Consider the following 15,371-nt stretch of genomic DNA (forward strand, 5'->3'; position numbering starts at 1 on the left):
AACAGTACTGGGACCTGATTACAAAACCCGGAGACAGGAAGCTCTATTTCCAGCTTAGAGCTGGTTCCTTACCACTCAAGTCTCTTACAGGTAGATGGTCTAGTTCCCGTGAGGCAATGTGCCCCGCTTGTGGGTTGCAAGCAGAATCCATTGTCTGCCCAGCATTAGTTATCCCAAGGAAAGTGTGGCTGTCTCATATGTGTAGAACTTTAGGTACTAGGAGATGTGCTGTTGCTTTAAGAATCTTACGCACTAGCACTTTACCAATTATCTCTATATCAATAGCCAAATTCTTGGGTTGGGCATGGACACTAAGGCCTCAAGCCTCTGGTAAACATCTGAAGCATCCTTACTAACCTGTCTAACTGACACAACATGGCGTGTACCTAATTAATTGATTCTCTCTAACTTTGTAGTTGATGTGGGTGTTTTAACTACGCAATTCTAATTCTGTTGTCATCTTGAACTGTTTAATGTTTTTTTACTATTTTTTTAAGTATTTATTGATGAATTTCAAATAATTTTACTGGATTTTATATGTTATGTTTGGCTATATGTTTGTGTCTTTCATGATTTTTAAATCGAATAAAGACTGATGATGATGATGATGAATAAACTTGTGTAAATCCTGTCAACTTCTCAGCCACCCACCACCCAGGGTCAGGGGCTACCCCCCTGGCCCTGCCCCCCAATGCACCAGACCAGAAGTGAGTCACATCTTCAGAACCCTTTACTCAACCCCAAACACTTTGGCTAGAGCTAACTTCAACTGGAGCAGGTAAAGCTCCATCCCCATAAATGACAGGTGAACTCCGTCCCCTCTAAAAATCTCCACGTCCTCAAATTTTAAGTCTGAATGCTGTATCCTGCCCACACTGTTATCCCTGCAAAAGGCCCTCATGTCCTTGTCCAGTATCCTCCTGGCTCTATTGATGGCTGATGGTTTTATAGCTCTTCTCCACACTCTCCTAGGTATAAACTCTGTCCACATGGTGTGGCAACCTAACCACAACTTACCCACCTGCCGAAGGTCCCATTTCATCTCCTTGATTAAGGCCAAACCTTTCTGTGACACCAAATATTTTTCTCCCAAATGAAAAATGAGCACGTCCAGACAGTCACCACCACCTTTTAGCTTATTCAAGCACAGTATCAGCTCCTTCCATCGCATTCCACCTTTCCCTTTCCATAAGATAGAGTGTAAATCCTTATTGAAACCCAGGTTGTGACCATGAAAGCTCACCCTCGCTTGTCTCTCTGCCCATTTTACAAACGTGTGACCCACGATCCAGATCGTCATTCCCACCTCCGAAGGACCGACGACCACACCTGCAAAAGAAATAAAGATGACAACCTGGCCATCACGACCCTCCACCCCCTACCCCCCTGATATAAGTCCAAAAGGAATCCGATTTCCATCTCCCCATTTCCCTGATTCTATTAGACGCCCAGCCCCGTCTGCTAGCCTCTGTTGCAGCACCAATCCAAAAGGAGTGAGTCCTTAATTGGCTGGCATCCAAACCTAATAGTGTCAACGACTTGCGGAGGATTGCCAACAACTGGAAAGCCATTACAGGTTGCCCATCCCTATGTAGAAAGACCCTGCCCGTATGACCCCCCTCCCACTTTTTTCCATGCAGCGCAGTGGGCAAACTAGGGACACCAGGTAAGCTTTCAAGAACACTGCCCTACCAGCTGCCCTCTGATTAGTCTTGGACTTGTATAAACACACCTGCACCCCGTTGTCTTGTAGACACACCTCCTCCCAGAGGAGGCCCCTGCTACTCTTTCCCTCCAGAAGTTCCAAAACCCGAAAGGCTCTGAAAAATAACCAGGACATGATAGTTGAAAACAGCCACGTTTCCTGGTCCTCAATGCACACCCTTGTAAAGGACTGATCACGTGCATCAAAATATCCAATGACATAGCCCTCTGCTTAGGACCCGCAGGACCTAACTCCCTCGCCCAGCCTTCCAGGATATTTTTCCCCAACTCTCCCCCAGATGGGGGGGGGGGGGGGTACCGCCACCAAAGCTTCCTCATGAAAGAGATGCCCGCCAGCTTCCCTCAAATTGTCACCCTGGACTGCCCTCCTTCAATAAGACCCAGTATGAATTGGATGACGTCCTCAACTCTATCTCGTTCCTGTCACCTCCGCCGCGCCCCACTCTTCAGGAACTCCTCCCAAGCCAGTAGGTAAACCTTCCTTGTCGACGGGACTAAAGATCTTGCTACCAGGTGTAACAGTCTCTCTTTCCTACAGACCATAACTCTTGAGGCACTTGAGTCTTCTCCTGATCCGCCTCCATGGTCAGCTCATGGTACCTCTCCCACTATGAACAAGACACAGCATCAGCAGTGCCAATGTTCCTGGCTCTGAAGGCAATATCAAATCTCTGGCAATGCAAGACAAAAACTCACAGCAGCTGCCACAGCTGTGGCTCCCTAGCTGACTGCCTGTTGACCACATACACTACTAACATGTTGTCTACCCAGAAAAGGACTCTTTTATGGAACAGCTTGGGGCCCCATAACATGACCGCCTCAACCAGGGGAAAAAATTGCAAGAAGGCGATCTGCATCTGCCCTCCCGACATTCCACAGACCATTTCTCTGCACACCAGTGTCCCTGCCAGTATAGGCCAAAACCGCAGGCCCCCTGGGCGTCAGAGAAAATCTGCATGTCCTAGTCCATGTCTAGCCAGGATGATAGGGGAATGCCATTAAAGTAGAGTAAAAAGGACATCCACATACGCCGGTCCTCCCGCACCCCCACTTTGAAACGGACATGATGGTGAGGCAAGGGAAGGCCCAAAAGGGACAAACCAATGTGCCTGCAAAAGGTCCTCCTGGCTCGTACAACCATGCATGCAAAGTTCAAATGTACAAGGAGCGTCTGAATCTCTTTCACCGTCACTTTCTTTTTTGCCAGCATTGTGTCAAGTAAAGCCACCATTTTAGTTTTCTTGTCCTCCGGCAACCGTGCCTCCCCTGCTGCAGATTAAATTTCAATGTCCAGAAATTACAACACTGTTGTGGGCCCCACTGTTTTCTTGGGGTCCAGTGGCACCCCCAAGTCCGCATTCAAATCTTGGAATCTGTCAAGCGAGTCCTGGCTGTCTCCTGACCCCGCTGTCCCCACAAAGAAAACATTGTCATGGTAGTGTGTTATGTGCTCCACCCCTGTGCGCCATGTGAATAACCATTGCAGAAAGGTACTGAAACACTTGAAGAGGGCACAAGAAATGGAGCAACCCATAGGGAGTGCCTTATCCACAAACCATTGTCCTTCTAATTTAATCCCCAACAATTCAAAGTCGCCAGGGTGTACCGGCAACAGACGGGAAGCCGACTTGATGTCGCTTTTTGCCATCAGCGCACTCTGTCCGACCTTCTCCACCAAGGCTAGGGCTACATAAACCGACGAATAGGTCACTGTCACTTGGTCCACAGGGATGAAGTCATTCACTGACTTGCCCTCTGGCCATGACAGGTGTTGAATCAGGCGATATTGCTATGCTTCCTTCTTTGGCACTACCCTGATAGGTGACACAACTAACTAATCCATGGGCCACGTGTCAAACGGGCCTGCCATTCTCCCTTCCTGATATTCTTTCAACAATTTTTCTCTAACAATTTGAGGATGTTCTGCTGCTGATTTTAAATTGCGCGCCCAACGGCAAACTTTTGGGCCATTGTAGCCCAGCCTGAAACTTTCCTTAAACCCCTGTCGCAAAACCGCAGCATCGTCAGTCCTGTCGTAAAAGGAGAGCCAAAAAGCCAATTTCTCAATGTTAATGGGTGTATGAGCTTTTCCCTCAAGGTCTATGTGCTCCTCTAACAGACCAGAACCCCCTCCCTGTCCGTATTGGGTCCTCCGGGGTGCCCCTGCCTGATTCTCTGTAGTTCCTTGTTGGTGCCATTAGCCCCATGTACAGTAATTTCTTGAATTTGAGCTCTATGCTCTCCTTTTCAACCCCAGAGTCCTGTTGGTCACCCTTGTTCTTCCCCAGTATGTCCCTTGCATTCCACCCCTTCTGCTGGAGGTGATGTTTTTTGCGTCGTGCGCACTGGTGGGTCCTTTGTCCCCACTCCGGTGTCCCGCACACATCGCCCTTTCCATAGGTGGGCCTCCCCACAGGCGTGGGGCTTCCCGGCCTCCACCCAAATGGCTACCATAGTCTTGTGAGCCTCCCCACTTGCTGCAGGCTCCCTGGCCTCCACCCCCATGAGACCTAACGCATGCAGGGCTCCCTGCTGAAGGTGCCCCCCAACCCCCTGCTTCTTCCTAAGTACATGTGCCTGCTTCACCCTCTTACCTGGTGCCAGTGTCAATGCCCGCTCTGTGGCCCACCACCTCGCCACCAACTGTAAATCCTGGCCCTCTGGCACCGCTTTGTGCCGCTGGAGTCTCTCCTCCTGGAAGAAGCTAAGATACATGTTAGTGGAGCCCCCCACCTCTCCCTCCTCCCACCATTGAGCTTCTCCTTCTTCCCTTAGTTCCCCTTCTCCCAAGCTGTCATGCTCTAGCCTTGTGTGCGTCTCTACAGCGCCATCCCCATAAACCTGCCCTGCCCTGTTAGGGGGGCAAACCATTGCGGATGCAGTAAATGTATGGCCTTGTTCCGGGGAGGTGGAGTATGCTCGAGATCCTTCCACCCGTTTCAGCGCAGGGGTTGCACTGTACCCACTTTTGGCAGTGATCTTGCTGTCCAATGTTGCATGCCAGCTAGCCACGCAGGGTGTTGCCAACTCTTCACTTCGGGGCCAACGAGCCTCACATGGCCCACCGAACGTGCGTCGTCCTGCAAAAAGGGAACATGGTCCGGTGTGCTGGTCCAGCCAAATCCCAGAGTCAGTTCTGCCCCTGACAAGCCACAGTACCTAGGGGGGCACTAGTGCCCCGGGAAAGAGGGTGCCCCTCAACTCCACCTGTCCCCTCAACTCGTTCCCCACACCGTGGGGCTAACGATACTCCCCTACCCTTCGATGTACCATAGACCCAACCCGGGGGCTTCACAGCCCACTGCCGGCAGGGGGACGCCGCATTGGTCTAATCCCCCTCCCCCTCCTACCAGGTCTTCACCATTGCTCCATTCCAAAGAACCCAGTCCCCCCCTTGCCTGCCAGCACACCCCAGCCCCGCAACCCCAGGTCTAGGCTGTGGTGTACCCTCCCCGGGGGCCCCCTTTGAAAAACCCTTAGACAACCCTTCTCTAGTCCCCATGGGGGCTCTCTCCAGCAAAGAGTCCTGTTCCAAGTTTACCCCCTGACTCCCCCCTCCTACTGGGACCCCACAGAGGTCACCACCCCTGCCTCTCCTCCTGAAACCACTGCACATAAACGTCCCTGAAATCCACCTCAGGCCAAGGGGCCTCGGGGGCCCTCAGTGCCCTGAGGTGGCTTATTCTCACCTCCAACCCTTGCTCTTCCCTGCGCAAAGTCCCTCCCTCCCGGCTCCTGGCATCAGGTGGGCCCGCAGGTTCCTCAACTGTGGCCCTGCCCTTATCTCCTCCATGTGACGCCTCGCCAGGCACTTGCAGGCCTCCCGCTGGGTGGCCACTCCCCCTGCTGCATACTGCGATGCCTCTGTTGAGTAGCCGGAGGCCACGCTTTCTTCCATCATTATTTTAACAGACGAGACCTTCCCGCCACTCGGGGGGGGGGAACATCTGGCACATTTTCCCATTTTCCCCAGCCCCGGCCGACACGTCACCCTGCCCCCCGCCCCGGTCGAAAGCTTCTTTCTTGACATGAGGTGCCGCTCTCTCCACATGCAACCACCCCTCCCTGTTACCTGGGGCAATGTTTGGGGCCTGCGGTCTGGCACGCAGGCCAGAACACCAGCCACCACCCTGCTGGCAGTATTCCATGGGGGGGCGGCCTGTCCCACTAGAGGCCTCCCTCAGCAGGTCAAGCCTGCCTGCAGCCACCAGCAGGCGAACAGCCTGTGCAACGCAATTGTCCGCCATAGGTGAATACGATCGCCTTTAACTTTACGCTCTGCTTGAACCTACACCTCTCTACCCGAGAACCCCGTACAAAGGGACAAAGAAGAAGAGTGTGCCAGCCAATGGGTCACCACATTAAAATGTTGGCTGGCACACAAAATGGAAGCTATTTATGTTGGGCTACCATCTAGCTCAAAAGTAGCCCAACCCACCATGCAGTCCTCTGAACTGCACCACTTCCCCAAAAACCCCGGGAGGCAGATCTCCCTCCGGTCGGCTGCCCCCCAAATCCCTTTGGCAATATATATTTTCTTCGTATTTCTAGTTTTCGTCTTTTTTCTTTTATTTTCATTTCTTCTTTGCGCATGTTTGCGTGTTTTCGGTTAATGTTATAAATAATAACAAAAAAGATAAGAAAAGAAAAAAAACAATCTACATGTCGCCCCCTCCTTTCCTACAGTCTGGGCATCACCTCAGTTTTTTACACAAAAAAGGTGGAAGTTTCCTCACTCTTCACATTGAATGCAACATCTTCCACGCTCCTGCTTGGAGCACAGCTTCTCTATTTTCCACTGTACAATTCCCTTTTTTCTCAGTTCTCATTTACTGTTTCCAAAAGCTGCTCTTTTATATGCACGTTTTATGTGTGAGGTGCAGTATGGATGTCTGTGCTTCAAAGAACAGAGCAGTTTTCAGTGTAATGCCAAAAGAACAAAGCAAACTACGTCAACTGCACTTAATATATTTATCTATCTATTTACAATACTCCTGGATATTGCGAAAGCAGGAGGTTTGTAATAATTATTCCATGTAAAAAATGTAAGAGGGTTATTTACTAAGCTCTTCTAAAAGAGCTTAAGTGGCACCAAGCAATGTAAACCGACATAAAGTAGTCTATTGATGTAGTTACCAATATAAAAGTCTATGGAGGTGTAGCCCAAAATTGTGAGGTGCAAAGTGAATGCCATACAACCCTTAGTAAATCTAAGCCATACATTGGAAAAACAATTTTTGCAAACATAAGCTACAAAATATGGTCTCAACCTTAGAAAAACATCATCCTCCAGAGAGAGGATATAGAAATGTACAGCTTTAAATCGTGCACTTGTAGTGAAATAAAGAAATGCTAAAATTGTGTCAAATGATATCGACATGGACTAATCTAAATCTGAAGCGCGGCATGGGGCTAGTACAATCCTAGGTCCCATTCAAGTGGAGGCTGATGTTTGAACTAAGCCAATGCAACTACTAAATCTTGAATGCCTCTATAAGAAAACTTTACGTACCAAACATGACATTAGGGTCTTATTCTATTAGTATTAGTTCCCCATCGCATGATTAAATACATTTATAAAGGCTTTACTGTCAAAACTCCGGCAGCTCTAAATGCTACAATGAAAAATGGGTAGGCCACTCGAAGAGTTATTATTTTTTTGTTGCAATTATACATGCCACCAACTTGGTATAAGGGAATTAGCAAGCCGCACACGAGCACCAGATAAAATTATACATTTTGGCGCCCATTCACAAACTGCATTTACATTAATACTACTCATGTGTAACAAATTGCTATTCACAAATCGAGGTGTGGAGGCTTATGCAGCTACTGCATCTATCTTTTGTAAGAAGAAATGTCCAACCAGACTGTGAAGATCTCTGTACACTTATGGCTATGTTTTTAGCAGTAGTACATGAGAGAAGGATAGGGGAGTGGCTGGCAAATGGGGTATACCTTCTACTAAGTCGGAGGGCATAAGGGAGGAGCAAAGAGGTTTTAAGTGAGGGATATGGAGGGGTTTAGTGATGGATATGCATCCACCTACAAAAGAGTAAGGCCATTGCCATTTACAAACTGCACTTCTATAGTTACTTGCGACAAAAAGGAGCAAAAGCAGAAGTAAATGTACTTATACTCGCAACTGGAATAGGCCCAACACCACATATGGGGAAACACTGGTATTGCAACACCCTCCCATAAAAAAGTAATGGAGACAGGGACTTAAAATAAAACCATTTAGAAAATAATGTCAAAATACTTTAATTTATTTAGACTTTTCAAAAATATATGCAACTTTATTTGAATGCTAATAAAATTAAATGTTAATAAATATTTTATTATAAAATAGTTTATCTTTTTAATTAAAAATGATTGTAATATTTACTCACAGAAATACATTAATTGAAATTAATTCTATAAATATGTTCTTGTAACTTTTAATGCATAATAAATAAATATGAGCATTTTACTTTGAGGTGGGAATATATTGTTAATAAATCTCTAAAATATAATTTTAATTTAATGCAATGTACTTAAATCAATTAGGTATTTGAAAATAAAGTTAGTAGCATTTTTATTTTGTTCTAATTTAAAATGTACATTAACATTTAAACTTTATCAATGTCCCTCTACTTTACCACTTTACTTACCATAGAGCCTCCATGAAGTGTGCAGAATGTAAAATACGGACCATTTGGGCCCACCAAATGGTCCGTAAAATTAAGCACTGGTATGCAATACATCTTTCTGATCTCAGTGTCCGATTTAAACAGAATCCAGAAATAATTTGAAGCTCATTTTACTTCTCACTGTCATATGAAAGTGCTTCTGAATGCATACTTTGGGGCCTATCCACATTTTGTAGTACATTAAGTAGTACTACACTTGTACTACGTACATACTACTAAATGCAATTAACATGCAGAATTCTATGCCTGCACCGCTAATATCGTTCTGTGTGGAGATCTCCACCCCACACGGCAATAATGGAGATTGCAATAATATTAGCCTCTGTGTCTTTAATAAAATCCAAAGTTTCTGAACACCAAGGCTGATGAAAAGCTGCATTTTCCACTGTTTGCGGCTGCATGGTGTTCACAGACCCCCAGACCCCAGCGCCATATGTGTCTATTGCTAGGCACTTAATATGAAAGAGGAACGAAAAATTGTCTCTACTGATTTTGGAATAGGTGTCCCTTGTAGAATAGTGGGTGCTAGGCGCACAAACTTGGAATAAGGCACACAGACACCATAGTATGATACTGGTAACTGGACACGAGCATGTGCACCCGGGCTCTTTTATTATCAGGCTCACGTCACTCGTGACGCCTATGATGGGTGTGGGGTGCATGTGTGTCCACTCCCATGAGGGAATGGCTGACTAACTAGGTGTCTGCTGAGACTCTGATCACTGATGTTATTAAAGCAGCAATTAAAAGGCCCAGTGACTCCATCATGGAAGGATGCTGTTATAGTTCCTATTTTTAAAAGAGGTGTAGAGACCTCCCAAGTTGCTAACGCCCAATTTTGTTATTGGACAGCACTGATAAAATTCTAAGAAGGGTAATACAGCAAAGGATTGAGGAATGGGCTCAGCAGAATAATATCCTCTCCGATGTTCAGTTCGGATTCTGCCCAGGGTTGGGCACAGTGGAGCAAAGTTTAAATTTGCTCTTAAATATTGGGAAATATCTCAAGGCTAGGAGAGGTTGCCAATCACCCGGTCTTCATGGACCTCTTCTGTGCCTTTGACATGGTCCATCGCTCCAAGCTGTGGAACATAATGAAGAAGTTAAGTTTTCAAAAAGCGCTAAACTGACCCACTTCACCGCTTGCAGTGATACACATCGGCAAAAGTGCGGATTGTGAGAAACGTTCAACTCACACCAAGTATTCATTCGACTGGAGGGTTCGCCAAAGCTGCGTTATGACTCACTTTTTATCTCTTGTCTATATCACTGAGCTGTGCAATTCTTTAATTAAGGCAGGAAAAGAGGTGCCTCAATTGGACAAGAGCGTTTGAAGTCCGTTAGCAGTTCTTGCAATAAAAGCATTATCATCTGCGTATAAAAATACAGGTAATGGGGATTTGGTCAGGTGCTTCACCCACTGGACAAACTGTTTTCCAGTGCAAGCTGAAATTTGAATTATAAAGTGAGAGGCTTGTGATCACCAACACGACAAGCCCTCACTTTAAAATCACTCAGCAGCAGGGCAAGGTCCTGGGATAGTAATATAAAATCAATATTACTGCTATTTCCTGATGCCTTGTAGGTTGGAGACATGATAATGCCTGGGGTCCTGAAATCATGAGCAAAAACCAAATTGTTTGACATTGCTACCCCATTAAAGGCCTTGCATAGGTGACATGCCTAAAATCTGTCAACCCCCACCCCTCTACCTTCTACAAAATTGGATTTTTCTCCTTTTTGTCTTGTTTTATTCATATGGTCATTCTTTATTTTTCTGAACTGTTGTGGAGTCCTTTGTGGTGTTTTCACTGTGTTACTACCCATTGCCTTTTCAGTTAAGCCTGTCTGCTCTGTGCCAAGCTACCAGAGGGTGAGCACAGGATAATTTAGGTTGTGTTGTGACTAACCCTTGCTAAGATTGTGGTCCCTACTTGGACAGGATGCATACCTCTGCCAACTAAAGACCCAATTTCTAAAACTTTACCCATGAGTGCACACTAATATTATAAAGCCTACCTCAGGTCAATACCCAATCTTTCAGTGTCCCCTGTGTATCTGGCTACCTGTGTGCAGTTACCGGGCTGCAAATAATGGTAGTTTTGCATGTGCAGCCCGCACGTGTGTGTGCATACGTGTCTAGGTGCCCCTTACCCTAGCTATGTCGCAGTGGCCTTATCTTAAAAGGTGGGCACTGACAGTAAACTTGTGCAGTCCATTTACCATATCATATTCATGGGTGCAACAGAGGAAGTAAGACTCACCCACAGTAAAAAGTCCAAAACCAGGTGATTGAAAAAAGCAAAAGATCTGGGTGAACTGAATGGGTGGAACCCTTTTGCAACCGTGATTGATATGAAGTTGGCACTGTATAGCTATGTAGTTTTGCCTATATCTTACCTAAGATGGCTTTAACACTGTAGTGCTGTCGATTTTTCTTTTGGTTTTTGGGTAAAAAAAATAAGAATAATTAATTTAAAATAATAGAGTATTTTGTGTTGATATTTTGGTGCATTAGTCTCTGAATCATTTGGGGTGTAACATTTGTAGCTTACATTGGCTTCAAACAGCAGCAGCAGGCCATCTACGACAACTCCTCTAACTGGCAGAGCAGACTTTGATTCACCACTGAGAGCATTCCTGCGTACTTTGATATAGTTCAATTGTGCAATAGAGGCAGGAAGAGAGGGTGTGGATTGTGCTAAAAAGAGCTATAGTCAGCAGACCAGAGGATGGTATTAAAAAAACAAGATGGCGGCATTGCATATAACAATTCACAGTCAATTTGGTTACATCTATCACTCCTCAAAATCTCACCAACTTCAGGAAAGCAACTTAGAGTCCACAGAGACCATGCTTAATTTGTAAAAGGATACGTGTCAGTGCCCAAGGTTTTGCTTAGAAGCCAATGATTGATGCTATTGAAGGTTGGGGTACCAAATGGAAAGGCTGCATCATCTTGATTCCATCACTTTCCTGTTTAATCCATCACCCACACTGCCTGCGTCTTTATCTCACTCTTGCAGGTACTTTTTTATTCCTGCTTTTTCCATTTGTTACTGTTTTTCTGTCTTGCTCTTCCTCCTACTTTCCCGCTTTTGTGTTTTTCTCTATCTTGCTCTGGATCAAACTATTTTTAAGTAAGTGTCAGTCCCCAGAAATAGGTGCTGGAGGGCACCACCTGCAACAACAGGCTTAAATTAGGCATGGCACAGGGGAAATCATTTTTACATTTTGTTTTACATAATTTTATTTGAGGAAAGGTAAGAGCATGATTATTATGAGAAATAGATTTTCAATAACCAATAAGCAATAACATTTAGTCTATTTACCCAACAGTAGAGCTACTCTTTAGGTGCAAACATATTTGATAAACCTTCATGAATGACGTGATTATTATTATAAATGCAGTGTTACGTGACATTTGCAAACTAAATGAATCTATGTATTTCTCTGTTTAGGAAGGTGAACCTCCTAAGAACATCACGGGAACAAAAAGCGAGTATATTTTCTACCAAAAATTGTTTAGTGCTGGAACACCGAATGCATTCAAGTTTGAATCTTCACTGCAGGAGGGACTATACCTTTCTTTCGACGAAAGCAACAGCCTATATCTGAAGAAAGAAGGACAGTCTGAGATTGATGAAACAATGAGGGTCAATGCAGAGTGGATGAACTAAGGAAGTGCCGCACCGCATTTTAGACTTCTTGAGACAACCCGTTTTTGTGGGATTTGTCAAACGTAAGACAAGCTAGAGTTATTTTAATAAAATTAGCAGGGGCGTAGATTAGTCAGTAAAATGGGAGAGGGTGAGCTTCAGATTCTCCAACAATCACACTGGCACATAATGTTAAAATACATTATATGACAAGCAGGGTGCAATGGAATGGGAGAGGAATGCAGATTGGCAGAAGTACAAAGAGAGAAAACACAATATTGTCCAAAAATAACCAACATTTTTAAGGAATTTAATAAAAGAGGGAAAGAAAGTATGTGTGCGTTTTTGTCTGTGTGGATGAAAAAAACTTGCTGGAAAAATCCGACAGACACCTCACCATACCAGACTGAAAGCACCTGTACCCAACTATTTATCAGGATATACATTTACTAGAGGGGTGTAACACCCCAAACACGCCCCCTGAAGCTACGCCCCTGAGAATTAGGACACACACCCTGCTTCGACAAGTGGGAATATTGAAGGGGTTTCAAACTAATGAGTTATTGAAAGGTCACAAATTTTAGCAGTAATCATTGTGCTACATGTTCTCAACATGATACAGGATCTCCTAAATATCTGAATAAATTACATTTGTCCTCATATTGCATGACACAGAGAAGGAGTGATCCAAGGCTTTCTTTTGGCTTCAGCGTTACCTATACCCTAGGTGAAACTCTACCCTTAGAGGGTTTGATACTTACACACATGCGCATATGGGAGCTTTCATGTGATAGCAGCTCTCCACCTCTGCATGCACAGTATTGTGATCCCAGTTTTTTAAAGACATATAGTTGAAATGGCAAAGCATTGGGATGGGCGGAACTTGCTACTGACAATTGAACTGTGGCCCACATGTTCTAAACACTGATGGCAAAAAACACTAGTCGCAATTTCCTACCAGTATATTTGTTACCAGTGTGGTATTTTCCGAACCGACCTGCGTACTAATAGCTCAGTTCACAAAATACCGAATCACAATGGGTCACAATTCAACTTACCTCATGCTTGTTAATTAGATGACTTTCAAATTGCTATCCACTAAGATTTGCCTACATCACAGGGATCACAGGCCCCCATATCTGTAAATCCTTGTAAATAAAGCAATCTTTTTTAATGCAACCTCTTTTCCTTAACCCCTTCAGTGCCCATGACGAGATAGTCTCGTCATGGAGCGCGGTTGCGCTGTGTCCATGACGAGACTATCTCGTCATGAACCCCGCCCGCAAATGCAACGCCCGGCACAGGGCGGGGAAAGGGCGGGGCACTGAAGAGGTTAAAAATGACATTTGTGGTCACTGTGAGGCTTTAAAAAGTGGATATTCAACATGAGGCACAATCCAAATGACATTTTGAATAATTTTTTCTACAGTCCAAAAAATCAATTTTCTGATGAAAAACGATGACCCCGGAGCTGTCGAACTTTCTCCAGACGGTCAGAAATGTTAAGTTTTTTAATGTTTAATCTTTTGACTGTAAATGACTACTGCATGTGAATTATCACTTTGTGAACTAAAATAAGAGTGTTTGGAGTCATTTTCCTGCGTGAGATTTGTTCAAATAGAAGCTTCAGGGTAGGAGGAAAAGTCTGTAAAAATGGCAATTTTGGTCACTGTGAGGCTTCAAAAAGTAGTTATTCAAAATGAGGCACAATCCTATTGACATTTTGAATCATTTATCTACAGTCCAAACATCAATTTTCTGATGAAAAACGATGACCCCGGACCTCTCGAACTTTCTCCAGATGGTCAGAAATGGTCATTTTTTAATGTTTAATCTTTTGACTGTAAATGATTATTGCATGTGAATTATCACTTTTGGAACTAAAATAAGTGTCTTTGGAGTCATTTTCCTGTACGAAATTGGTCGAAATTGAAGCTTCAGAGTAGGAGGAAAAGTCTGTAAAGATGGCAATTTTGGTCTCATTTTTTCTACAGTCCAAAAAATAAATTTTCTGATGAAAGGTCATGTCTTTCACAGCTTGCTAGTCCTCTTGCAAATGCTGAAACCCCTCCCATTCCCAGCACGTCACCCTGTGGTGGTGAGAGTTAGCTTGGAATCGGCAGGCAGGCCCAGGATAGTACAGGGCTGATACTGTACACAGCCGGGGCTGCTTTAAAAACATGATGCTACATTGAGGTAATACTGGGCAGTCCCGGGAACCCCCAAGTATTGATTATCGGGCCGTCACCATGTCAGCCTATAGGGTACTGACAATTCACTTCCATAACTGGCACATACGCGTTAGTGCATGTGCCCAAGAAAAAATTCCTGACGTCCGTTTCTGCGAACGTCATTCCAGGCAGGCCAAGGCAGTTCATTTTAATGGAACTGTGGATGGTAATTGCTTTTTGCAATTACTATCCATAATGCTTATAAAGTAGGAAGGGCAAAGTCGGCCTTCAGATGTCTCCCCTGATGAAACCTCTAAGTTAAGATACAGGGCTGGATTACAAAAATACATTTGAATGTCGCTATTTTATGTACTTGTGGTGAATTAAGGTAGTGCTTGCTTCAATATGAAATGAGGATCCTGGAAGTGATAATGTGTTACAAGAATGTTTGCGTTCATATATTGTATGGCATTTTAATGTCTTATTTTGCTGCTATGTTTTGAGCTGCATTATTGCAATATGATGTTGTGTTGTATTGTGTTCTTTTTAAGTAGGTTTATTGCATTGTGCCCTGTTAAGCTTTACTTGTGCTGTTATTAGCTGTGTGCAAAAGTTGCATAATTTTTTTCACGTAATCACACAACTTTTCCGGGAAAAATACATGAAATGAAACATAATTACACAAAATGCAGAGCCAACGTTTTAGTGATATTATTTAACCTGAAACATGTTTTAATGTTTATTTTGGACGAGAGAGCATTTAATGATGAAAGCAATAGTGCCGAAAAGCAAGTGCCTTGAAAAATGGCTGCTCTCGTTCCAGTCGTTTGCAATGTTCCCAATGCTGTAATTTTGCTGAGGACACGGTGTAGTAATGTGAGGTGGCAAAATGGGGTACTTTCAGGATCTCGTGTAACAAGCGTAACCAAAATCCCCCAATTACACAAACTATGCCAACATAATTGAAATTTCGTCCTGGGCCTTGTTGTTATGTTTCTTTGTGTATCCAATTGTTTTATGCTCTGCTGTTTACGTTAGATATGTGATCAAATCCTGCAACATTTCCAGTTAAAAGTGGCACCTGTCTTGAAGGTTTCTTTGACAGCACCAATTTTCCACTGTCT

General features: G+C 44.4%; 1 protein-coding gene across 1 annotated transcript in view; it reads left to right on the top strand.

Annotated features, from left to right (window-relative positions):
• LOC146856883 (interleukin-18-like) overlaps positions 1-12,407 on the top strand; it is a 152,177-nt gene extending 139,770 nt beyond the window's left edge. Inside the window, exon 5 of the mRNA XM_085647342.1 lies at positions 11,879-12,407. Coding sequence (XP_085503468.1) covers positions 11,879-12,097 — 219 coding nt within the window. The 3' untranslated portion in view covers positions 12,098-12,407. The remainder of the gene's footprint in view (positions 1-11,878) is intronic.
• The last annotated feature ends 2,964 nt before the right edge of the window (positions 12,408-15,371 follow it).

Source organism: Triturus cristatus, chromosome 3_2 (genome assembly GCF_964204655.1).
Source record: "Triturus cristatus chromosome 3_2, aTriCri1.1, whole genome shotgun sequence".
NCBI classification, from domain to species: domain Eukaryota; kingdom Metazoa; phylum Chordata; class Amphibia; order Caudata; family Salamandridae; genus Triturus; species Triturus cristatus.